This window comes from Phyllobates terribilis, unplaced genomic scaffold, assembly GCF_046119375.1.
Source record: "Phyllobates terribilis strain yellow unplaced genomic scaffold, ASM4611937v1 Scaffold_3__8_contigs__length_932513732, whole genome shotgun sequence".
NCBI classification, from domain to species: Eukaryota; Metazoa; Chordata; class Amphibia; order Anura; family Dendrobatidae; genus Phyllobates; species Phyllobates terribilis.
Window position 1 is genome coordinate 670,043,108 of NW_027362763.1, and position 27,506 is coordinate 670,070,613.

The following is a 27,506-nucleotide window of genomic DNA, read 5'->3' on the forward strand; positions in this document are numbered from 1 at the left end:
TAGGAGCAGTATTATAGTAGTTATATTCTTGTACATAGGGGACAGTATTATAGTAGTTATATTCTTGTACATAGGGGGCAGTATTATAGTAGTTATATTCTTGTACATAGGGGCAGTATTATAGTAGTTAGATTCTTGTACATAGGGGCAGTATTAGCGTGATACAGCTATATTTCTAGGTGCCTCTGTAATATGCAGTTTAAAGGGTTACATTATATAACAATGAAGAATACATATTCTGTTAGTTATTATGCGTCTTCTTATCACAGACCATTAATTAGTAATTATAAAACATAGCTTAATGAACCATTCCTGTTCCAGGTCCTTTGTTTGTCTGCTTGTAGTCACAGGCTTCGGGGCATTGAGTAATCAGCCTGGAATGTATTAACAGGACATTACATGATCAATTTAAGGTTAATGTCCCTTTAAATGCAGGATCCTTTTAAGAGTAAAACACCCGCAGAGCACATGGAGCAGGGATTACCTTGCCTCAGATGGCACAGTCAACCCCGGCTTGTTGTTTGCAGCCCGGACTTGTCTGTGCACTACGTAACTGAAGCGGCTTCATCCCATTAACTTTACTTTCTAATAATATAAAAGTGGCTGCGGTGGAAACTGGGACAAATGTTACTCAACCTCCAGCCTGGAGCGACCCAGCCGAGAGCTGCAGACACGGGAGGGGGTCGCCGCTCATCTGCAGACAGTATGGTGTGCAATATGCTTACATGGCAGAGACACCCAGTCCTGGCAAGATCACACAGAATATGGTCGGTTGTATGGGAAGATAATTCCACGAGTCTCAGTATAATATATTAGGGTCGCTACCATCCCGCACACCAAAAAGTAAGGGCTAGGGAACACCCTACAAGACACTGCCCTTCCTTTAAGAAACTTTTATCACTTGTCAGGATCATCTCTCTTGCCTCGCTCAGTCCAGCCTTGTCTGCGGCCATGCACAATTTGCTTTCTTCTAGAAACAGCAGTACTCCAGTCTATAGGTTGTATGTGGTATTGCAGATGAGACCGAGCCGCGGCACAGAGAAGAGACCGAGCCGCGGCACAGAGAAGAGACCGAGCCGCGGCACAGAGAAGAGACCGAGCCGCGGCACAGAGAAGAGACCGAGCCGCGGCACAGAGAAGAGACCGAGCCGCGGCACAGAGAAGAGACCGAGCCGCGGCACAGAGAAGAGACCGAGCCGCGGCACAGAGAAGAGACCGAGCCGCGGCACAGAGAAGAGACCGAGCCGCGGCACAGAGAAGAGACCGAGCCGCGGCACAGAGAAGAGACCGAGCCGCGGCACAGAGAAGAGACCGAGCCGCGGCACAGAGAAGAGACCGAGCCGCGGCACAGAGAAGAGACCGAGCCGCGGCACAGAGAAGAGACCGAGCCGCGGCACAGAGAAGAGACCGAGCCGCGGCACAGAGAAGAGACCGAGCCGCGGCACAGAGAAGAGACCGAGCCGCGGCACAGAGAAGAGACCGAGCCGCGGCACAGAGAAGAGACCGAGCCGCGGCACAGAGAAGAGACCGAGCCGCGGCACAGAGAAGAGACCGAGCCGCGGCACAGAGAAGAGACCGAGCCGCGGCACAGAGAAGAGACCGAGCCGCGGCACAGAGAAGAGACCGAGCCGCGGCACAGAGAAGAGACCGAGCCGCGGCACAGAGAAGAGACCGAGCCGCGGCACAGAGAAGAGACCGAGCCGCGGCACAGAGAAGAGACCGAGCCGCGGCACAGAGAAGAGACCGAGCCGCGGCACAGAGAAGAGACCGAGCCGCGGCACAGAGAAGAGACCGAGCCGCGGCACAGAGAAGAGACCGAGCCGCGGCACAGAGAAGAGACCGAGCCGCGGCACAGAGAAGAGACCGAGCCGCGGCACAGAGAAGAGACCGAGCCGCGGCACAGAGAAGAGACCGAGCCGCGGCACAGAGAAGAGACCGAGCCGCTGCACAGAGAAGAGACCGCGCTCCTGCACCAAAGACAACCATAGGCAAGAAAGGAGCGTTTTTTATCCTTATTTACCAAATTTCATGGATGCCTATTTTGGAGGGGGATTGTACTGATGGTTTTTAAAAAAAAAAAAAAAAAAAAAATTCTAAGCTAATCTGCTCCAAAATGTGCCACAAGAATTGCTTGAAATACTTTTCCCACTCGTTTTAATGTTAATCCTCTTTGCTGTTCATATGAGAAGTTGTTTTTTTCAAAAATTTTTGCTGAAAATTGACTAATTAGAGAAAAGTAAGAACATGTCCGTTCTATAAAACGGCTTCTGATCAAAAATGCTCCAAACTAGGAGCTTTCCAACTAGAAGGTTGCAAAAAAAACAAACTCTTCCGGAAAAGGAAAACTCCTCCAAATACTCTCCAAAAAAAAGGAGCATTTACAGAGGTGGTTTCAACTTGAAAAACGCATCGTTTTTGGACATCTCAATAACCTCTGTCTGAACAAAGACTTAAAAATTGTTTTCCCTAATATCCCGTTATGGAGCATTCGGTATCACAGAACTGCAGATTTCTGGGAGGTTTACGAGGCTTTGGGAGTCAGGGACATCTCGCTTTATTCCGGCAGCTTCCTGGATATTCTTGGAGTCAAACTGGTTTAATCCCCTTTAACTTGTATACAGTTATAGAGTCAAAATTAAATTCTCCCAGATCAAAAAGTTATTTTCATGAACAAAGTCAAAATATTCCTGCAGTGATCAGGGTTATAGGACTTGGCTGGTGGGCTCACGTTAGTCTGTGAAATCCACGACAGGAAGTAGAAATTTGAGCCACATTGCAATAAAGTTTTGCAAAAGGTCGGTTACTATAGGACAAGATTAGAAAATCTCGTAATATGATGACGGTGCAAAGCCTGCACGGAAACGCGTTGTCTTATGTTTCTACTCTACTAATAAATCCTTTTTATGTTCTACTACGACCCCGTGCCATCCTCTTCCAGGCGGCGCCCAGCACTGGGCTGTTCATTAGCGGCTCTCTCCGGAGCGAGGGAGCGAGAGAAAAGGGAGCGCAAGAGCGAGAGAGAGAGAGATAAAGAGAAAGGGAGCGAGCGCGAGAGAGAGAGAGAGAGAGAGAGAGAGAAAGGGAGCGAGAGAGAGAGAGAGAGAGAGAGAGAGAGAAAGGGAGCGAGCGCAAGAGAGAGAGAGAGAGAGAGAAAGGGAGCGAGCGCAAGAGAGAGAGAGAGAGAGAGAGAAAGGGAGCGAGGGAGAGAGAGAGAGAGAGAGAGAGAGAGAGAGAGAGAGAGAAAGGGAGCGAGGGAGAGAGAGAGAGAGAGAGAGAGAGAGAGAGAGAGAAAGGGAGCGAGGGAGAGAGAGAGAGAGAGAGAGAGAGAAAGGGGGAGAGAGAGAGAGAAAGGGGGAGAGGGAGAGAGAAAGGGGGAGAGAGAGAGAAAGGGGGAGAGAGAGAGGGAGAGAGAAAGGGGGAGAGGGAGAGGGAGAGAGAAAGGGGGAGAGGGAGAGAGAAAGGGGGAGAGGGAGAGAGAAAGGGGGAGAGGGAGAGAGAAAGGGGGAGAGGGAGAGAGAAAGGGGGAGAGGGAGAGAGAAAGGGGGAGAGGGAGAGAGAAAGGGGGAGAGGGAGAGAGAAAGGGGGAGAGGGAGAGAGAAAGGGGGAGAGGGAGAGAGAAAGGGGGAGAGGGAGAGAGAAAGGGGGAGAGGGAGAGAGAAAGGGGGAGAGGGAGAGAGAAAGGGGGAGAGGGAGAGAGAAAGGGGGAGAGGGAGAGAGAAAGGGGGAGAGGGAGAGAGAAAGGGGGAGAGGGAGAGAGAAAGGGGGAGAGGGAGAGAGAAAGGGGGAGAGGGAGAGAGAAAGGGGGAGAGGGAGAGAGAGAAAGGGGGAGAGGGAGAGAGAGAAAGGGGGAGAGGGAGAGAGAAAGGGGGAGAAGGAGAGGGAGAGAGAAAGGGGGAGAGGGAGAGAGAAAGGGGGAGAGGGAGAGGGAGAGAGAAAGGGGGAGAGGGAGAGAGAAAGGGGGAGAGGGAGAGAGAAAGGGGGAGAGGGAGAGGGAGAGAGAAAGGGGGAGAGGGAGAGGGAGAGAGAAAGGGGGAGAGGGAGAAATAGATTTGTGGTGTATCTGTATCGCCATGCTGGTCTACATCAGTAGTGGTCACCTGTGACAGTGAGAAAGAAGGTATACACACAAAGGATCTGTTGGCTTTCATTAGAGGGTGGAGTTGCCCTTTAAATCTTCTTGTGTCACTGATGACTAAGAACTGAGACAAAACTAAAGTCTTGTAAAGACGTCGTGGTGAAAACCGTAGACAAAGCCGAGAACTGCAGGAAGTGTTGTAAGCTGCACATTCCACCCCTGACGGGCCACCTGCCGCCGCAGGTCTGTGCGGATTCCTCACTGCTGACATTAACAAATGCATTTCGTGTGCGTAAAAGATACTGAAAAAAAAAATGGAACAGGGCAAAAATAACAAAAAATGAGGTCCCTGACGCCGGGAGATAATGTGTCACCATCTCTGCGGTGTAGACGTGATCAGCCCGAGCAGTAAAGCTTATGCCCAAGGAGATGATCAGTCAACCTCTGAAGGTGGCAAAACTGGATTTCTGAGCCCCGGGGCTTTCTTGTGCGGATTCAGCAGGACTGTGTCCACAATGGACGTCCTCAGACTCCAGATCTACATCTCTGACACAACATCACAACCGAGATTTTTTTGAACTTTAAAGCCTTAATTTAGAACGGCAAATATGACTATCACTAGACGGTCAAGTTTGAGGTTTGTGGCACCAAATGTAACATAAGTAATATGAAGGTGGTCAGAAAAATATGTCCGGCTCCGGCAGACGTGACGAGCTGGCCCGAACTTAGGCAAAAATGGAGTGGTACCATACGAGAGGGACAGCTACCAAGTCATGGCCACCTGAAGCCCAACCGGGAGTTGACTACACATAGACCCACAATGACCCCTACATCTGCAGGCCATTAATGAATGAATTCGGACTTACCTGTTGCATCTTTTCCAGATCCAGGCTGGGTCTGCAGTTCTTGTCTCCGTAACCTTGTCTGTGTCTTTTACATGGCATTCCTTGGTCAAACGTGGACCCCATACTGGTGAAAATAAGAGGCCGGGAGGCCGGGATCCGGTTTAGGGGCTGTAGTCTCTTAGGAGGGGAGGCACTAAACAGGATGGGACTCGAAGTTCCGCGCAAACCGTCCGCCTGCTCAACAGGCCTGAACGACATGGCGCACAAGTGTTTGACCTCCTCGTCGCTGGACGACGTGTTGTCGCTGTGGCAGCTCAGTCGGCTGACCTGAGACCACTTGCGCTTTTCCACAGCAAATTCCCTACTGATTCGTTCCAGCTCCTCTTCCGAGCTGTGCCGGTCCAGGCCAGGGTGGAAGATGGATCTCACTTTACAGCACTGGTTGCCTTGGTTCTGCATCTGATTGGTGGCCAATGGGGTTAGGACACAATTTCGTCTTCTCTCTGTCAGGACCATGCAAAAAAAAAAAATATATATATATAGATGTCGAAGATCTCAGAACCCTTCCTACATCACTAACCCCCAGGCCCAGACATCTTCATCCCCAGGACTTTCCACCGGTCCATTACGCAAACCACCACTCTCCACCAACCACAGACATTCTAACTATCCTCTCATGGGTGGTCTCTAAATGACCCAGCACTCGTGTATTACATGAATATTTAATAAAAACAGCGCCACCTATGTCAATAGGCTGCATCTGGTATTACAGCTCAGCTTACTTTTTGGGTAATCGATGTAAAAGAGAGGCACTCTTCCTGGAAGAATGATATTTTTAAGTGTCTGGGTTAAACAGAGTTGGACTTAAAGGGGTTGTCTACTCATGGATGATTCCTTACTAATGGACCCCCATCACTCTAATGGGATTAGCAACTGGCAGAGGGGTCAAGTAATTCCTGAGATATTGCTGTAGCACTGACTATGAAGAAGCACCAGCGGACCAGAAGGAGAGTACCAATTTTTTTAATTTTTCTCACCTCCTTGGTAATAGGACAATATCTTTAATAAAACACCCTATAATTCAGTTCCCAACACTTCAGGTTCTCATTGACAAGATCTAAGGAAGTAATTCTGGGGAAAATAAGAAAACTTTCTCTAGTGCTACCGATGGCTCAGAAGTTTGACCTCATAGTCATGCTCTGAACCATAAAAAAGCCCCGAATCATGACTGCACACCCAATCTGGGGCTCTTGCCCCCTTGTCCACATCAGAGCAGAGTGTGGTACTACTTTTCTGGATGAGATGCCTGTTCTGGAGGGTACTGGTGCTGACTGAGAAGATCCAGAGTGTGTATAATGTCTTAAAGGGACATTTCACTCACCATAAATATGTGATTTCTTTTACCTGGTGTAAATGCCGCTGTTCTCCTGAATCCGGCGCAGTTTTCCTTTTGTTTCTGCTCCTATCCGTTCCTGAGATATGGCCTCGTCTTCCCTGTATATAAATCTAGTCTCCTAATTGAAGTGGGCGTCGTCCTCAACTCTCCTCTATGGGCGTGGTCTTGCGAACCACGCCCAGTTAAATAAGACGACTAGATTTATATACAGGGAAGACAAGGCCATATCTCAGGAACGGAGAGGAGCAGAAACAAAAGAAAAACAGCGCCGGATTCGGGAAAACAGCGGCTTTTACACCATTTATAAAAATTACATATTTATGGAAACTGTTAGGTCCCCTTTAAAGGCAATGTTGATTGTGAAAAAAGGAAATAAAGTTATTTTACATGGGATCATGTAATAGTAAATATGACGCCTTATGCAAGGTGATGTTTTTGAATATCAGCCATGTTGATTCCATTTGCCCACCATTAAATCCTATACTACACGTTGTGACTAAATCTGGAGGGGCTCAATAAAGGGTCAGGTATTTTCTGGAGGTTTTTGTCAATTATCTCATAGAAAACCTCAACAGTCCGTGTGAAATGCCTGATAACAGAAAACAATAGTAGGTCAGTGTTCCTTTTTGAGCAGGTAACCCTTATCGTAGAAGATTTTTGCACTGATGATGTCAGTAGGTCTCCCGAACCGCCTCAATCTTAAAACCATGCACCCCGACGAGCAGCGGTCCTTCTTTAACCTCTAACCTTTGTCGATCTGCGCAAGCTCCTGATTTTCTCCTTCTGAATCGTCGCTGTCGTCCTCATCGCTCGGGGGGTATGAAATCTGAAAAAGGCGAAAGAAACATTTACTGACTGCGGTAAACAATCCGTATATTCATCGGTGGTAACAAATCCTCAGCCGTGAGAAATATTCTGTTTTCAGGACGCAAGAAAAAATATTTCTATTCACTCACAGCAAGCAGAATTCTTAAAAAAGGGAGAAATTAAAGCAAAAAGTCTATTAGAAAGTTACAAAACATTTCAGTGCACAATGATTAAGCTTCTGGAAACTGTCAGCAAGCAGGTAAGGCGCTGTATTATTTTGCTGCCACTATTTTACTACTTTGTTTTCACACACAATAAACTCCTGATAACTTCCTGATATTAAGACTTCACAAAATAGACAGAATGTGTCAGATCAAGATCCAGCCTGCTTGCTGATGGTTTCCACTCAAAAACAGCCATTTTTTTATTTCAACACTGCAGAACAAAAACAACCAATAAAGTATTAAAGATATTTTATCTCTCTTTGTATATTTTATGATTCGAGGTGAGGTGCCCCTTTAAATCCCATAATTGCACAGTACAGAGGGTCTCCGCCCGGTTTGCAGGCGCTGACAATCTGATTTCCTAAAGGCCAAAAACCCGATTAATAAATTACTTATTGCGCTGAAGGTTCCTGGAAAGTTTTCTGACCTATAAAAAATCCGCCATAAACTAGATTTTTGGAAGCGTCGCCGTCATTCCTTCCAAAACTTGTAGGAGCTGTGCCCAGAAGGAAACCATCAGCACAGAGCCCCAAGTCTGTTATATGAGGGGTGGGGGGGACCCTGAGCTTCGCTCCAGGACTGAACCAGGTGCAACCGGATCCCTCCAGAACCAGCACCAGAAGGTGTGAAGAGTACAGTGCAGAAGGGGTGGCGGTATTATTTATATCACCCACCATTATAATTCATAATGTAGCCCCCACCCGAAAAAGAAAACAAAATAATAAATGTCATTGTCAAAAATCCAGATTCTGGAAAAACTGGGTGACAACCACGATGGCCGCCATTATAGGAGTAATTAGCTCAGCTTTCCTTACATCCTAAGGAAATCTATCAGTTTTTTTCTGTGCTAAATCCCCCACCCCCACACATTTAATTATAAAAACAGGTCTGGAGTCTGGGAAAGCTGGGTGACTACTAATATGACCCTAATTATAGTCTCCACTGAGGTTTTCACTCAGCTTTCCACGAGTTCTGAACAGATCTGTCAAGTTATTCAGTGATACATATGTGACTCTGCTTCAGTACTAACGTGGATCTCCCATGCAGGAGTCTTGGAAAGCTGGGTAGTAAGAACTATAACAGCCCTGATATCCTCACCGGAGATTTCTACACAGATTTCATTGCGTCATAAACACATCTGTCAATTATTCTGTGGTATACATATATACAGTGAGTACGGAAAGTATTCAGACCCCTTTAAATGTTTCACTCTTTGTTTCATTGCAGCCATTTGGTAAATTCTAAAAAGTTCATTTTTTTCTCATTAAAGTACACTCTGCACCCCATCTTGACTGAAAAAAAACAGAAATGTAGAAATTTTATTAAAAAAGAAAAACTGAAATATCACATGGTCATAAGTATTCAGACCCTTTGCTCAGACACTCATATTTAAGTCACATTCTGTCCATTTCCTTGTGATCCTCCTTGAGATGGTTCTACTCCTTCATTGGAGTCCAGCTGTGTTTCATTAAACTGATAGGACTTGATTTGGAAAGGCACACACCTGTCTATATAAGACCTCACAGCTCACAGTGCATGTCAGACCAAATGAGAATCATCAGCTCAAAGGAACTGCCCAAGGAGCTCAGAGACAGAATTGTGGCAAGGCACACACCTGTCTATATAAGACCTCACCGCTCACAGTGGCATGGGGAGGCTCCTGTGGCATGGGGAGAGAGCACATTCTCTCCATCCGGGTGTGACACGGTTACGACTCTGGACCAGTGTGGAGTTAAAGTCTTGGCGCCGGCGGCCGGTGACCCTTTCGCCTCGTCCCAGGAGCTTATAAACAGGAAAACGACTTCATAAGAAAGTCAGAGCAGCATCGGCCTCGGCCAAGAGAATCTGCCACTTTCCAGAACCGCTCCCAGGATTTCAGCTTTATTACAAATCTGGATTTTTCGTCGCCAAAATTCAGGGGGAAAAAAAAACAACTAAAATTAAGAGAAAATTTTGTGCAGAGACGTCGCTACCTCGGTGTGCACAGCGCCGCACCATTATACAAGATCTCTGCTTGCTGCGAGTGATTGTGGACATTTCTTTTCACATCCCGTCCCAGTGATGCAACCCTCATCCATCACACATTGCCACACGTCTCACCCTACTACTTCTCACAGCTGAGGATTTGTTACAGTTCTGTCCAGCCTGTGATACAATGTATCAGCTCAGGAGTGAGAATTGTTCTGCTGATGGGGAGAACACACTGAGGACTGTTCAGTCTGGACGCAAGTGCAGCAAACCCTCTGCCGTGAGAAGTACGAGGTCTGTACCAGGCTTTCAGCTGCAAAATGCAAAAAAAGAATGTTCCTGTTCTCTGACAGCAAACAGAGATCTTGGAAAGGTGAAAAAAATGAAATAAAACAAAAGTTTAGTAAAAAATTATAGAAGTTTTGATTATACAAGGAAAAGTTGAAAATTTCAAAGAAATCAAAAATTCAAAGGTTCATTCACTTCTCTGAACAATACTATGAATACAGACTGATATAAAGAGGAAAAAAATGATTTCTTTGCTGTAGATATAGCAGTGCTCAGAAACAGGGCCGGCTCCAGGTTTTTCTGGGCCCCGGGCGAAAGAGTCTCAGTGGCCCCTTTAACACATACCACGATTCATGATGCAGAGATACGGCGGAGAAATATATATATATATATAGTACACAGGGCCCAGCCTGCCACCTCATCCTTCACATATGCAGACATGCGCACGCACACACGGTACGCAGACACACGCGCGCACACGGTACGCAGACACACGCGCGCACACGGTACGCAGACACACGCGCACACACGGTACGCAGACACACGCGCACACACGGTACACAGACACACGCGCACACACGGTACGCAGACACACGCGCACACACGGTACGCAGACACACGCGCACACACGGTACACAGACATGCACACACGGTACACAGATATGTACACATACAGACAAACACATATTTTTACACAAATTCTTAAAGACATATATAAAACAGACAAATATATATACACAGTCATACACACTGACATTCACATACATGCACTCACACAGACCCATTACAAGTATTTTTAATATGGGGATTGGGGAAGCCTCACTCACCTGTCCCCGGTCCAGTATCCTGTCCAGCAGCTTCTCAGGTATGGGGCAGTGCAGGGCCCCCGGCGTGTCACAGACTTCATGGCCCTGGACCATCAGAGGGGCCCACTTGCGGTCGGGTCCGGGCCGCTCCCCCCCCATCTGTGCAGGACCTCCGCTCCGACGGTGTTTGATGGCACTCCCCCAGACATGGCCGCGCGCTGTGCGGCTGTGTCTGCTAGTAATGACGCGGCAGGGGCGACACACAAGCAAAATTAAAGGTGCAGTGCCGTCGACCCTGCCGTGTCATTACTAGCAGACACAGCCTGACAGCGCGCGGCCATTTCTGGGATTGGGGGAGTGCCGGCAATCAAGCAGCGCCTGCGTCACTGAACAGGTGCCGAAGATGCGGCCATGGCCCCGACAGTGAGTGGGCAGGTGGGTGTGTGGGCCCGGCCCCGACAGTGAGTGGGCGGGTGGGTGTGTGGGCCCGGCCCCGACAGTGAGTGGGCGGGTGGGTGTGTGGGCCCGGCCCCGACAGTGAGTGAGTGAGTGGGCGGGCGGGTGTGTGGGCCGGGCCCCGACAGTGAGTGGGCGGCTGGGCCCCTCTGATTTTCCAGGGCCCCGGCACTTGCCCGGGTACGCCGGGTGCTGACGCCGGCCCTGCTCAGAAAGCTGAGCTGCGTATAACCCCGCCCACACCCCTGATTGGCAGCTTGCTGACAATGTACACAGGAAGTTGTCAATCAGTGGTGGGGGTGGAGTTACACCAATTACCTGGACTGCTAGCACATGACACCTAGTTCTGCAGGGATAACCTCCTGTTGATAAAACACTGATTGTATAGAAACTACAGCAAACTGCTGGGCAAATGACACATCCCTGGAATCAGGCTCTCTGCCCCTACATTGTGCTTCTCTCAGGTCACATAGCAAAAAAAACAGATGACAGATTCCCTTTAAATATTACAACTTTTTACACAATAACCAGGAAATTCAAATTAGGTAGTTTCAGTGACATAGGAGCAGTATTATAGTAGTTATATTCTTGTACATAGGGAGCAGTATTATAGTAGTTATATTCTTGTACATAGGGGGCAGTATTATAGTAGTTATATTCTTGTACATAGGGGGCAGTATTATAGTAGTTATATTCTTGTACATAGGGGCAGTATTATAGTAGTTATATTCTTGTACATAGGGGCAGTATTATAGTAGTTATATTCTTGTACATAGAGGGCAGTATTATAGTAGTTATATTCTTGTATATAGGGGGCAGTATTATAGTAGTTATATTCTTGTACATAGGGGCAGTATTATAGTAGTTATATTCTTGTACATAGGGGCAGTATTATAGTAGTTATATTCTTGTACATAGGGGCAGTATTATAGTAGTTATATTCTTGTACATAGGGGGCAGTATTATAGTAGTTATATTCTTGTATATAGGGGGCAGTATTATAGTAGTTATATTCTTGTACATAGGGGCAGTATTATAGTAGTTATATTCTTGTACATAGGAGCAGTATTATAGTAGTTATATTCTTGTACATAGGGAGCAGTATTATAGTAGTTACATTCTTGTACATAGGGGGCAGTATTAAAGTAGTTATATTCTTGTACATAGGAGCAGTATTATAGTAGTTATATTCTTGTACATAGGGGGCAGTATTATAGTAGTTATATTCTTATACATAGAGGACAGTATTATAGTAGTTATATTCTTGTACATAGGGGCAGTATTATAGTAGTTATATTCTTGTACATAGGAGCAGTATTATAGTAGTCATATTCTTGTACATAGGAGCAGTATTATAGTAGTTATATTCTTGTACATAGGAGCAGTATTATAGTAGTTATATTCTTGTACATAGGGATGGTATGATATCATTTTATTTTCACATAAGTGAAAGTGGTGAGCTGTTTCCTATTCTTTCATGAAGCTCCATAGATACATTTTACAGCATTTCTGGTTGGTCACATTAGCAGTTATCTGTGGCAGGATACATTGTATCTCAGTGCTCTGGGTATTTCCATTTCTTGCTTCATACATCAGACATGTGACGAGCTTTGTGGTCGTCGTGTAAATCATCAAAATGTAAAAATCTGCAAACCCATGAAGTTATTCAGTTTAACCACAGCCATGTGCTTCACGTTAGGAATCTTCACGGGTTTTACAATCTACAAATCCAGATCTCTACAGTGACAAGAATCATTATCAGAGAAGGTTCCTCTTTCTGATTAGAGATGAGGACGATATATTCTGCTGTAAAGAAAAAAAATTGCTTTGTTTCCTGGGCCACAGTTTAACCGCACACAGTGACTACACCATCAGAATATTGAGTGCAGCTCTGGAGTATAATACAGGATGTAACTCAGGATCAGTAATGTAATGTATGTACACAGTGACTGCACCAGCAGAATAGTGAGTGCAGCTCTGGAGGATAATACAGGATGTAACTCAGGATCAGTAATGTAATGTATGTACACAGTGACTCCACCAGCAGAATAGTGAGTGCCGTTCTGGAGTATAATACAGGATGTAACTCAGGATCAGTAATGTAATGTATGTACACAGTGACTGCACCAGCAGAATAGTGAGTGCAGCTCTGGAGGATAATACAGGATGTAACTCAGGATCAGTAATGTAATGTATGTACACAGTGACTCCACCAGCAGAACAGTGAGTGCAGCTCTGGAGTATAATACAGGATGTAACTCAGGATCAGTAATGTATGTACATTGACTGCACCAGCAGAATAGTGAGTGCAGCTCTGGAGTATAATACAGGATGTAACTCAGGATCAGTAATGTAATGTATGTACACAGTGACTCCACCAGCAGAACAGTGAGTGCAGCTCTGGAGTATAATACAGGATGTAACTCAGGATCAGTAATGTAATGTATGTACACAGTGACTGCACCAGCAGAATAGTGAGTGCAGCTCTGGAGGATAATACAGGATGTAACTCAGGATCAGTAATGTAATGTATGTACACAGTGACTCCACCAGCAGAATAGTGAGTGCAGCTCTGGAGTATAATACAGGATGTAACTCAGGATCAGTAATGTAATGTATGTACACAGTGACTGCACCAGCAGAATAGTGAGTGCAGCTCTGGAGGATAATACAGGATGTAACTCAGGATCAGTAATGTAATGTATGTACACAGTGACTCCACCAGCAGAACAGTGAGTGCAGCTCTGGAGTATAATACAGGATGTAACTCAGGATCAGTAATGTATGTACAGTGACTGCACCAGCAGAATAGTGAGTGCAGCTCTGGAGTATAATACAGGATGTAACTCAGGATCAGTAATGTAATGTATGTACACAGTGACTGCACCAGCAGAATAGTGAGTGCAGCTCTGGAGTATAATACAGGAGGTAACTCAGGATCAGTAATGTAATGTATGTACACAGTGACTGCACCAGCAGAACAGTGAGTGCAGCTCTGGAGTATAATACAGGATGTAACTCAGGATCAGTAATGTAATGTATGTACACAGTGACTCCACCAGCAGAACAGTGAGTGCAGCTCTGGAGTATAATACAGGATGTAACTCAGGATCAGTAATGTATGTACATTGACTGCACCAGCAGAATAGTGAGTGCAGCTCTGGAGTATAATACAGGATGTAACTCAGGATCAGTAATGTAATGTATGTACACAGTGACTCCACCAGCAGAACAGTGAGTGCAGCTCTGGAGTATAATACAGGATGTAACTCAGGATCAGTAATGTATGTACACAGTGACTGCACCAGCAGAATAGTGAGTGCAGCTCTGGAGTATAATACAGGATGTAACTCAGGATCAGTAATGTAATGTATGTACACAGTGACTGCACCAGCAGAATATTGAGTGCAGCTCTGGAGTATAATACAGGATGTAACTCAGGATCAGTAATGTATGTACACAGTGACTGCACCAGCAGAATAGTGAGTGCAGCTCTGGAGTATAATACAGGATGTAACTCAGGATCAGTAATGTAAAGTATGTACACAGTGACTGCACCAGCAGAATAGTGAGTGCAGCTCTGGAGTATAATACAGGATGTAACTCAGGATCAGTAATGTAATGTATGTACACAGTGACTGCACCAGCAGAATAGTGAGTGCAGCTCTGGAGTATAATACAGGATGTAACTCAGGATCAGTAATGTAATGTATGTACACAGTGACTGCACCAGCAGAATAGTGAGTGCAGCTCTGGAGGATAATACAGGATGTAACTCAGGATCAGTAATGTAATGTATGTACACAGTGACTCCACCAGCAGAACAGTGAGTGCAGCTCTGGAGTATAATACAGGATGTAACTCAGGATCAGTAATGTATGTACAGTGACTGCACCAGCAGAATAGTGAGTGCAGCTCTGGAGTATAATACAGGATGTAACTCAGGATCAGTAATGTAATGTATGTACACAGTGACTGCACCAGCAGAATAGTGAGTGCAGCTCTGGAGTATAATACAGGATGTAACTCAGGATCAGTAATGTAATGTATGTACACAGTGACTCCACCAGCAGAACAGTGAGTGCAGCTCTGGAGTATAATACAGGATGTAACTCAGGATCAGTAATGTATGTACAGTGACTGCACCAGCAGAATAGTGAGTGCAACTCTGGAGTATAATACAGGATGTAACTCAGGATCAGTAATGTAATGTATGTACACAGTGACTGCACCAGCAGAATAGTGAGTGCAGCTCTGGAGGATAATACAGGATGTAACTCAGGATCAGTAATGTAATGTATGTACACAGTGACTCCACCAGCAGAACAGTGAGTGCAGCTCTGGAGTATAATACAGGATGTAACTCAGGATCAGTAATGTATGTACAGTGACTGCACCAGCAGAATAGTGAGTGCAGCTCTGGAGTATAATACAGGATGTAACTCAGGATCAGTAATGTAATGTATGTACACAGTGACTGCACCAGCAGAATAGTGAGTGCAGCTCTGGAGTATAATACAGGATGTAACTCAGGATCAGTAATGTAATGTATGTACACAGTGACTCCACCAGCAGAACAGTGAGTGCAGCTCTGGAGTATAATACAGGATGTAACTCAGGATCAGTAATGTATGTACAGTGACTGCACCAGCAGAATAGTGAGTGCAGCTCTGGAGTATAATACAGGATGTAACTCAGGATCAGTAATGTAATGTATGTACACAGTGACTGCACCAGCAGAATAGTGAGTGCAGCTCTGGAGGATAATACAGGATGTAACTCAGGATCAGTAATGTAATGTATGTACACAGTGACTCCACCAGCAGAACAGTGAGTGCAGCTCTGGAGTATAATACAGGATGTAACTCAGGATCAGTAATGTATGTACAGTGACTGCACCAGCAGAATAGTGAGTGCAGCTCTGGAGTATAATACAGGATGTAACTCAGGATCAGTAATGTAATGTATGTACACAGTGACTGCACCAGCAGAATAGTGAGTGCAGCTCTGGAGTATAATACAGGATGTAACTCAGGATCAGTAATGTAATGTATGTACACAGTGACTCCACCAGCAGAACAGTGAGTGCAGCTCTGGAGTATAATACAGGATGTAACTCAGGATCAGTAATGTATGTACAGTGACTGCACCAGCAGAATAGTGAGTGCAGCTCTGGAGTATAATACAGGATGTAACTCAGGATCAGTAATGTAATGTATGTACACAGTGACTCCACCAGCAGAACAGTGAGTGCAGCTCTGGAGTATAATACAGGATGTAACTCAGGATCAGTAATGTATGTACACAGTGACTGCACCAGCAGAATAGTGAGTGCAGCTCTGGAGTATAATACAGGATGTAACTCAGGATCAGTAATGTAATGTATGTACACAGTGACTGCACCAGCAGAATATTGAGTGCAGCTCTGGAGTATAATACAGGATGTAACTCAGGATCAGTAATGTATGTACACAGTGACTGCACCAGCAGAATAGTGAGTGCAGCTCTGGAGTATAATACAGGATGTAACTCAGGATCAGTAATGTAAAGTATGTACACAGTGACTGCACCAGCAGAATAGTGAGTGCAGCTCTGGAGTATAATACAGGATGTAACTCAGGATCAGTAATGTAAAGTATGTACACAGTGACTGCACCAGCAGAATAGTGAGTGCAGCTCTGGAGTATAATACAGGATGTAACTCAGGATCAGTAATGTAATGTATGTACACAGTGACTCCACCAGCAGAACAGTGAGTGCAGCTCTGGGATATAATACAGGATTTGTATCTTGTCACCTTTTCCTTGGGTGACACTTTCCATACGATCAGCTTTGTATGTAACATGTCTATGATATATTAAGTGTTCTCTCATTTTAACAGATCAGCTGATAAGTCCGTGAACTGAGCGGCATCAGTTATAGCGCCGGGTTCATATAAGGACTAAACAATCCCAGCGTCATCCATGTCCTGACCTCACTCATATAATCCCGCCATGTAAACAGCACATTAAAGCTACAAGCAGCATCCACTGCAGACACAAACGTGACACCACAAACCTTATCATCTATCAGTATATATTCAGAAAACATCAATTTCCACATGGAAACCGTCATCAAGCAGGTTGGTAGCTCCTTACAGGTTATAAACACTGCAAAATTCACAACTGGACACGTAACATTTACAGAAGCTTGCTGACTGTTTCCACTGTGTTAGTACATTTATGTCAGAGTATGTTCTCGGCATTTGCTCAGCACTTGAATGCACTCCTTTGTTCCCTGTTATCAGCCATGAGCGACTGTGTTCACCTCTGAGATGAGCCCCAAGTGCTGGCCACCCATGTCACCCTGTGTATGTGGGGAGTGACCGGCGCCCTTCTCTTATATCGCTCCTGTAGTATTATAGGCTCATCGCCCCTTTAAGTACAGGCGCCCTTCTCTTATATCGCTCCTGTAGTATTATAGGCTCATCGCCCCTTTAAGTGCAGGCGCCCTTCTCTTATATCGCTCCTGTAGTATTATAGGCTCATCGCCCCTTTAAGTGCAGGCGCCCTTCTCTTATATCGCTCCTGTAGTATTATAGGCTCATCGCCCCTTTAAGTGCAGGCGCAGGCTCTTACTGAACAATGCCCTCCATTCAGCCGCACAGGAACGATCTGGCTGCACTTGGCTGAGAAATTAGCCATGTAAATCCAGAGTATTGGCAGCGAGGACGATGCACCTGGATCAGCGGGATCGGCCCTGGCAGCCAAGGAAATCAGACAAAAACTGGAGTCCCCCAGTAATTATCTATTTGTGCCCCCATGTCCAGTCCTGGCTGTCAGGGAGAGGAAGGTGCAACCCAGTAATGGATGCAGATTTGGAAGGGATTGGAGGAGGCCAAGTTCTGTAATGCAAATCAGATATTTTCTGAGTAATGTCACCGGCTTCCCCAGGCTCCACCATCAGCCTGCTGATATAGCATTTTGGCGCAGCGATATAATCCAGTATGTCTGCCAATCAGGAGTCTGGAAAAAGAGGAACCGGAGCTGAAGGAGCAGCCATGTTACTTGTCAAAACGAATATGTAAAGATGCCGTACACATCAGACAGATGCTGGAAAACGCTCATCCTCTGACAACACGCTATCCCCAATCCCCCATCCATGACACGATCCGCTCAGCCCGGCACTGGTCTATTCAATAGGGAGAGCAAAGGAAGCCGCTGTCCGATCTGTCCGTCCCCATCCAGATTCTTCTGTCCTTCATCCGTCACCTCTGTCTCCATCCTCTAGACTCCTCTGCCCTCTCCCTCTGTCCTCCTTTTCCCCACCTTCCAGACCCCTATGTCCTCTCCCTCTAGACTCCTCTGCCCATCCTTCCAGCCCCCTCTGTCCTCTCCCCCTGTACTCCTCTGCCCAACCTTCCATACCCCTCTGTCCTCTCCCTCTGGACTCCTCTGCCCCACCTTCCAGCCCCCTCTGTCCTCTCCCCCTGTACTCCTCTGTCCAACCTTCCATACCCCTCTGTCCTCTCCCTCTGGACTCCTCTGCCCCACCTTCCAGACCCCTCTGTCCTCTCCCTCTGAACTCCTCTGCCCATCCTTCCAGACCCCTCTGCCCTCTCCCTCTGGACTCCTCTGCCCCACCTTCCAGACCCCTCTGTCCTCTCCCTCTGGACTCCTCTGCCCATCCTTCCAGACCCCTCTGTCCTCTCCCTCTAGACTCCTCTGCCCCACCTTCCAGACCCCTCTGTCCTCTCCCTCTGGACTCCTCTGCCCCACCTTCCAGACCCCTATGTCCTCTCCCTCTAGACTCCTCTGCCCCACCTTCCAGACCCCTATGTCCTCTCCCTCTGGACTCCTCTGCCCCACCTTCCAGACCCCTCCCACCTCTCCCTCTGGACTCCTCTGCCCATCCTTCCAGACCCCTCTGTCCTCTCCCTCTGGACTCCTCTGCCCCACCTTCCAGACCCCTCTGTCCTCTCCCTCTGAACTCCTCTGCCCATCCTTCCAGACCCCTCTGCCCTCTCCCTCTGGACTCCTCTGCCCCACCTTCCAGACCCCTCTGTCCTCTCCCTCTGAACTCCTCTGCCCATCCTTCCAGACCCCTCTGCCCTCTCCCTCTGGACTCCTCTGCCCCACCTTCCAGACCCCTCTGTCCTCTCCCTCTGGACTCCTCTGCCCCACCTTCCAGACCCCTCTGTCCTCTCCCTCTGGACTCCTCTGCCCATCCTTCCAGACCCCTCTGTCCTCTCCCTCTAGACTCCTCTGCCCCACCTTCCAGACCCCTATGTCCTCTCCCTCTAGACTCCTCTGCCCCACCTTCCAGACCCCTATGTCCTCTCCCTCTGGACTCCTCTGCCCCACCTTCCAGACCCCTCCCACCTCTCCCTCTGGACTCCTCTGCCCATCCTTCCAGACCCCTCTGTCCTCGCCCTCTGGACTCCTCTGCCCCACCTTCCAGCCCCCTCTGTCCTCTCCCCCTGTACTCCTCTGTCCAACCTTCCATACCCCTCTGTCCTCTCCCTCTGGACTCCTCTGCCCCACCTTCCAGACCCCTCTGTCCTCTCCCTCTGGACTCCTCTGCCCCACCTTCCAGACCCCTCTGTCCTCTCCCTCTGAACTCTTCTGCCCATCCTTCCAGACCCCTCTGTCCTCTCCCTCTGGACTCCTCTGCCCCACCTTCCAGACCCCTCTGTCCTCTCCCTCTGGACTCCTCTGCCCCACCTTCCAGAGCCCTCTGTCCTCTCCCTCTGGACTCCTCTGCCCATCCTTCCAGACCCCTCTGTCCTCTCCCTCTAGACTCCTCTGCCCCACCTTCCAGACCCCTATGTCCTCTCCCTCTAGACTCCTCTGCCCCACCTTCCAGACCCCTATGTCCTCTCCCTCTAGACTCCTCTGCCCCACCTTCCAGACCCCTATGTCCTCTCCCTCTGGACTCCTCTGCCCCACCTTCCAGACCCCTCCCACCTCTCCCTCTGGACTCCTCTGCCCATCCTTCCAGACCCCTATGTCCTCTCCCTCTGGACTCCTCTGCCCCACCTTCCAGCCCCCTCTGTCCTCTCCCCCTGTACTCCTCTGCCCAACCTTCCATACCCCTCTGTCCTCTCCCTCTGGACTCCTCTGCCCCACCTTCCAGACCCCTCTGTCCTCTCCCTCTGAACTCCTCTGCCCATCCTTCCAGACCCCTCTGCCCTCTCCCTCTGGACTCCTCTGCCCCACCTTCCAGACCCCTCTGTCCTCTCCCTCTGAACTCCTCTGCCCATCCTTCCAGACCCCTCTGCCCTCTCCCTCTGGACTCCTCTGCCCCACCTTCCAGACCCCTCTGTCCTCTCCCTCTGGACTCCTCTGCCCCACCTTCCAGACCCCTCTGTCCTCTCCCTCTGAACTCCTCTGCCCCACCTTCCAGACCCCTCTGTCCTCTCCCTCTGGACTCCTGTGTCTCCATCTTCCAGACTCCTGTCCTCTCTATTCCTTTCCTCTAGGCCCCTCTGACATCTTTGACTCCCCTGCAGAGACTTCTGATACACCCAACCTCTGACCAACCTTTAGACCCATCTGCCAGTGGCTTTTCTCTTAGGTGTATTAATGGATTGAGTGTTAAAATCCCCCCTGCCCATCCTTCTCTCCCCCAATGTCGCCTGTGTAGAAGGCGATTTGTAAAGTAGAGGTAGCTCTACACCAGGACTGTGGCCCCCTTAATGCTCAGAATTGGCAGGGGACCCCAAAAGATAAATGTGATATGGCATAACTTACTTAGATGCCTATGGCCCGTTAAGAATACAGGCACATTTTCTGAACTTGACGACAATTAAAAGTATCAGCAAGTGCCAAGCTGTATTTTTAGGTTTCCGCCCAGTCACCAATAGTCTCAATGTTCTAGGAAGCCATCAGACTCCAAGCATCTCACTTGAGTTACAAGTTCCTTGACTGGATCTGAAGAGGCCTCCACAATGCCAGACTTCAGTGCCTCGCCCGTCCTGCCAGGGTCTGGTCTCCGGGCTTGGGGCACATTGACTCTCTTCGCTCTAGGACCAGCTAATTGTGGACATAATTGGACCAAAAAAATAAAAAAAGGGAATATCTAACTGAGAACATTCCTTTGATTGAGGGCATATTTCAACCCCAGTTGACTCTAAAGGCCACAGGGCTGAATTTTGGATTTTCTGGGTTATCGAAACAGCACCGCATAGACAATAAGCAGGAGGCTACAGAAAAAGTGAGGTCGCATCGCCTGAGAGTTAACCGAAAATCAGCAGAATTTACCCCTATAAGATCTCTATGGCATACCTGTTGGGAAATCCCTTTTAGGTTTGGTGGGCTCCACTGACCCTGTTCCCTTTAGGACCAGGTGATTGTGACCAAAATTGGTCTCACCAGGCCCAATCACAGGCCACAGGACTTCATTATTTTTACTTTCCGTGTTATGGAACAATCATTAAAAACACTCAAAAACTCAACTTAGAACAATGGTGCTTTGGCTTTTTGGAAAAAATGGACTTCCAAGTTCATTGACCACCTTCTTCACCCCAACCAATATCTTCTTCCCAACCGAATTGAGCTGAGCCACAATACCCGACACAATCAGAGGACCGTTGTGGCGCGGTTTCTAGAAAAATTCAGCCATGTTTAATGGGGTGATGTAAAAAAAAAAGCTATTAAACCTGTTGATACTTTAAGCAGTTTCCTCCAGCAGCTGAAGTACTCCGCACCCGCAGATGCCAAGTGGCAACGAAGAGTAGGCCAGTGCTGACACGCTGCGCAGTGCCAAGCTCGGAAAGAAACAGCAACGTATTCCCAGTAACTGGTCATTAATGGTTCATTGACAACACGACCCAACGTGCCCCCGCTGAGCATACAGCAAAGGGGGTAACAGCGTTTACTCCTTAAATACAACTCAAAGAGAAGGAAGGTCCAAACCGAACCCGGGGTCAAATATTTACTAAGAGGACAGCAACGGGCGCGAAGGATGATTAGACGCTTCCACCGAAGTGAGAGAATTATTCCCTAAAAAAAAAAAAAAAAAAAAAGGATGATCATTCCTCACCGCAAGAGGGATGGAAAGTTCAGCTCAACGTCCAGGACATTAGCGGGCGTGAGGCTTTCACACTGGCACGCCGCTCAGGAAGACAGCTGTGGGCAGAACGAGGCATCAAAGGCTTCCTCTAACAGCAACGTGGACCGAACGTTAAAGGAGAGCGACAGAGATACACAGAATAACACCTAAATTAGGGGCAGTATTATAGTAGTTATATTCTTGTACATGGAGCAATATTATAGTAGTTATATTTCTGTACATAGGGGGCAGTATTATAGTAGTTATATTCTTGTACATGGGGGCAGTATTATAGTAGTTATATTCTTGTACACAGGGGGCAGTATTATAGTAGTTATATTCTTGTACATAGGGGCAGTATTATATTAGTTATATTCTTGTACATAGGGGGCAGTATTATAGTAGTTATATTCTTGTACATAGGGGGCAGTATTATAGTAGTTATATTCTTGTACATAGGGGGCAGTGTTATAGTAGTTATATTCTTGTACATAGGGGGAGTATTATAGTAGTTATATTCTTGTACATAGGGGCCGTATTATAGTAGTCACATTCTTGTACATAGGGGCAGTATTATAGTAGTTATATTCTTGTACATAGGGGGCAGTATTATAGTAGTTATATTCTTGTACATAGGGGCAGTATTATAATAGTTATATTCTTGTACATAGGAGCAGTATTATAGTAGTTATATTCTTGTACATAGGGGGCTGTATTATAGTAGTTATATTCTTGTACATAGGGGCAGTATTATAGTAGTTATATTCTTGTACATAGGGGGCAGTAGTATAGTAGTTATATTCTTGTACATAGGGAGCAGTATTATAGTAGTTATATTCTTATACATAGGAGCAGTATTATAGTAGTTATATTCTTATACATAGGAGCAGTATTATAGTAGTTATATTCTTGTACATAGGGGCAGTATTATAGTAGTTATATTCTTGTACATAGGAGCAGTATTATAGTAGCTACATTCTTGTACATAGGGGGCAGTATTATAGTAGTTATATTCTTGTACATAGGGGGCAGTATTATAGTAGTCATATTCTTGTACATAGGAGCAGTATTATAGTAGTCATATTCTTGTACATAGGGGGCAGTATTATAGTAGTCATATTCTTGTACATAGGAGCAGTATTATAGTAGTCATATTCTTGTACATAGGGGCAGTATTATAGTAGTTATATTCTTGTACATAGGAGCAGTATTATAGTAGTCATATTCTTGTACATAGGGGCAGTATTATAGTAGTTATATTCTTGTACATAGGGGGCAGTATTATAGTAGTCATATTCTTGTACATAGGAGCAGTATTATAGTAGTTATATTCTTGTACATAGGGGCAGTATTATAGTAGTCATATTCTTGTACATAGGGGCAGTATTATAGTAGTTATATTCTTGTACATAGGGGTCAGTATTATAGTAGTCATATTCTTGTACATAGGAGCAGTATTATAGTAGTCATATTCTTGTACATAGGGAGCAGTATTATAGTAGTCACATTCTTGTACATAGGGGCAGTATTATAGTAGTTATATTCTTGTACATAGGAGCAGTATTATAATAGTTATATTCTTGTACATAGGAGCAGTATTATAGTAGTTATATTCTTGTACATAGGGGGCTGTATTATAGTAGTTATATTCTTGTACATAGGGGGCAGTAGTATAGTAGTTATATTCTTGTACATAGGGAGCAGTATTATAGTAGTTATATTCTTATACATAGGAGCAGTATTATAGTAGTTATATTCTTATACATAGGAGCAGTATTATAGTAGTTATATTCTTGTACATAGGGGCAGTATTATAGTAGTTATATTCTTGTACATAGGGGCAGTATTATAGTAGTCATATTCTTGTACATAGGGGCAGTATTATAGTAATTATATTCTTGTACATAGGGGCAGTATTATAGTAGTTTTATTCTTGTACATAGGGACAGTATTATATTCTTGTACATAGGAGCAGTATTATAGTTATACGTTTGTAAATGGATTCAGTCTGTATTTCCATTTGACGCGGAGATGCCCTTTATAGAAGGTAGTTGCCGAAATGTACTGTTCAGTTTGAGAGGCCATAAATGTGATGAGAGGAACGTGACACAATAAGTCGTATAATGAGTTTTCTTTTAACTGTGGAAATATAAACACTTAGTAAAGTTCATTTCTACTTTATCTTTATTAGTAAAAAAAAAAAAACCTTGGCCAAACTGTCAGTTGAACTATAGAACTTCGCTCATCGCTTTGACTTTTCTTCCGGACAGAACATGTGTCACTTCTGCGCTGGATAGGTGATGACTGTCAGATCATTGGGTCCAACCTTTGGACACCACCACCGATGAACCCTATGGGAGTGACGTAAGCATCCAAACCCATTTTACAACGATTATACGAGGTCTTTGTGAGTTTTAGCACTTATGGGAAATCCCTGGGATGTGTCTGCAGGCAATCGCTGTCTCGATTAATCATTATATCCATTATAAAGTACAGTAGAGAATAATGGCATTACCGGCTGCAGTAAACTGCACAGTAAAGTTCCAGGCGAGGGGGTTTTAAAGGGCCTACGTGTAGAGTAACACCTACACACCACGCACCGGAGTGAACTGAAAGGGCATGACCACGAAGATAAGAAACAGAGCGGGTGTGTGGAGCACGTATAGAATATGTGCAGGAATAGATCTGATGTATTCTGACCTTGTATCGGCCGAGCTTCTGCAAGGGTAAGGCTTTCATAGGTTTCTTCATCACCACTTCAGGCATCAGATGACCTGTCACTTGTAAATATGAATTTTTTTCCCCCCTGGTTTAATTGCCGATGTTCTCCTGAATCCGGCGATGTTTTTCTTTGGTTTCTGCTCCTCTCCGTTCCCGAGATACGGCCCCATCTTCCCTGTATATAAATCCAGTCTCGTTATCCAAGTGGGCGTGACCACCAACTCTTCTTCGTGGGTGTGGTTTTTTTTTATGATGACGCCCACTTGGCTAACAAGACTAGATCTATATATAGGAAAGAAGAGGTCATATCTCAGGAATGGAGAAGCGCAGGAAGAAAAGAAAAAGAACGTCAGATTCAGGAGAACAGCGGCTTTTACACCAAGTAAAAAAAAAAGAAGACATTTCAGGTTTTCTTAAATACTTTGTACAATACGAGACTCAATTCATTTCCAGCTCTAATCCCCTCCAAACATCATGCCATTGACCCAGTTTAAGCGCAGTACCGTCCTCCCATCATCATATGAGTGCACTCGTCTCTACCCTCCTCAAGATGATGACAGTATTCTCCTGAAATACTCTGTACTGCTAAGGGGGCCTGCTCCTTCCAATATTTAAACACTTGTAATGTAACTACCCATAAGATCAGTGCAGTCCTCTCCTGAAATACTCTGTGCTGCTAGAAACCCTTCTTCGTCTAGTATATAACTCTCAGTCTGTGATTTCCTATACAATCTCCTGAAATACTCTGTGCTGCTGTATTCTTACATAATTAAAAATTAAAGGGCTCCTGAATGGGTAGATGACATTATGATGAGATTTATTATGATAACTCAGATCATCGGTTGCCTTCATTGCTCAGCGTCCATTAGTACAACGGTGCGGTCGGCACTGGCGACTGAATGATCCTTCTGGTGCATCCACAGCATTCAGCAGATACCTTAGGAACAGGAATCCCCGGGCTGAATAGGAGATACTGTTACCAGAGAACGCAAGCAAATCGAGTCACATAACGGAGAGTGACACGAGGCGAGCAGGTGAAAGGCTCCCACTACCCGCGCAGTCAGGGATCTCCGACTCATAGGTTATTATGTACCAAGTGGTTGTGTCACTCTCAATTTACCCTATTTTATAAGCATAGTAAATTTATGATGTGAGGACTACGTGAATATCCGAGACCGAAGGGAGCGGCGGAAGTCCCAGAGGGCGCTCCGAAGGGAGCGGCTGAAGTCCTAGAGGGCACTGAGAGGGAGGGGCACAAGCCCCAGAGGGCACTGAGAGGGAGGGGCACAAGCCCCAGAGGGCACTGAGAGGGAGGGGCACAAGCCCCAGAGGGCACTGAGAGGGAGGGGCACAAGCCCCAGAGGGCACTGAGAGGGAGGGGCACAAGCCCCAGTGGGCACTAAGAGGGAGGGGCACAAGCCCCAGTGGGCACTAAGAGGGAGGGGCACTAGTCCCAGAGGGTGCTAAGAGGGAGGGGCACTAGTCCCAGAGGGCGCTAAGAGGGAGGGGCACAAGCCCCAGAGGGAACTAAGAGGGAGGGGCACAAGCCCCAGAGGGAACTAAGAGGGAGGGGCACAAGCCCCAGACGGAGGTGCGAAGGGAGCGACGGAAGTCCCAGAGGGCACCTTGAAGAGAGTGGTGGAAGTCCCAGAGGGAGCTCCAAAGAGAGCAAAGAAAGTCCCAGTGGACACTCTGAAGGGAGCGGCGTAAGTCCCAGAGGGCACCAAGAGGGAGGGGCACAAGCCCTAGAGGGCACCAAGAGGGAGGGGCACAAGCCCCAGAGGGCACCAAGAGGGAGGGGCACAAGCCCCAGAGGGCACCAAGAGGGAGGGGCACAAGCCCCAGAGGGCACTTTGAAGAGAGTGGTCGAACTCCCAGTGGACACTCTGAAGTGAGCATTTGATGTCTCAGTGGGTACTCCGAAGGGAGACACGGAAGTCCCAGAGCGAGCTCCAAAGGGATTGGTGGAAGTACCAGAGGGCATTCTTTAGGAAGCAGGGGAAGTCCCAGAGAACACCCTGAAGAGAGCTGAAGTCCCAGAGAGCACCCTGAAAGCTCATACAATGTCCTAAGGGAAGCAGAATGCCCAAAGTGAGGAGAAGGTGCAATAATACCCTAAAGGAAGCAGGAGGCCTGGAGGAAATCCTTAAGTGAACAGCAGGACCAAAGATTATGCAAGGATATTATGAATTTAGCAGACTCCGAGGATGTTATAAAGCAAACACAAGGCCCAAAGAAAACACCAAACCGACTTATGACAACCCCTTTGTAGCGCTGGCGTCCCTGCCCTCTGCTAGGCAGGGACGCTGCTCCCCTCACCGCTCTGCTCCGTGCCCGGCGTCCTCTCCCCGCTCTGCTGTCAGCGCGCGCTCCTTCCCGGCGTCCTCCTCCCGCTCTGCTCTCAGCGCGCGCTCCTTCCCGGCCCCTGTGCTTAGGGCGCGCGCGCGCGCGCGCTCCCCTCCTCTTAAAGGGGCCGCGCGCGCCGTCCTAAGGAGTCCCCGGCCAATGGCCGGAGGACTTCATCATATATAAGGCACCTCCTCCAAAATGGAGGTGCCCGAGCAATGTTGTTTGCACCTGTGTCTCACCTGTGCTTCAGCCCTCAGGTCCCGTTGCCAGTTACCTGCCAGTTTCCTGCCAGTTTCCTGCTAGTTACCTGCCTGATTCCTGCCTGAATACTTGTTACCTGTCTGCCAGCCTGAGGTCCGACGGTCTGCCTTACTACTCCTGTCAGTCTGTCTAAAGGACCAGCCTGCCCGCTCACCTGGGAGCGCATATCAGCTACCTGCCTGCTTGCCTGAGGTCCGACGGTCTGCCTTACTACTCCGGTCAGTCTGTCTATGGACCAGCTTGCCCGCTCACCTGGGAGCGCTTCTCCGTTATCTGCCT

The 27,506-nt window shown here is 47.0% G+C and overlaps 1 protein-coding gene across 1 annotated transcript in view; it reads right to left on the reverse strand.

The window, feature by feature from the left end:
- LOC141257326 (uncharacterized) overlaps positions 1–27,506 on the reverse strand; it is an 88,897-nt gene that overhangs the window by 47,338 nt on the left and 14,053 nt on the right. Inside the window, exons 2-3 of the mRNA XM_073671764.1 lie at positions 7,064–7,142; positions 4,942–5,423 (exon numbers count right to left, since the gene is read on the reverse strand). Coding sequence (XP_073527865.1) covers positions 4,942–5,423; positions 7,064–7,142 — 561 coding nt within the window. The remainder of the gene's footprint in view (positions 1–4,941; positions 5,424–7,063; positions 7,143–27,506) is intronic.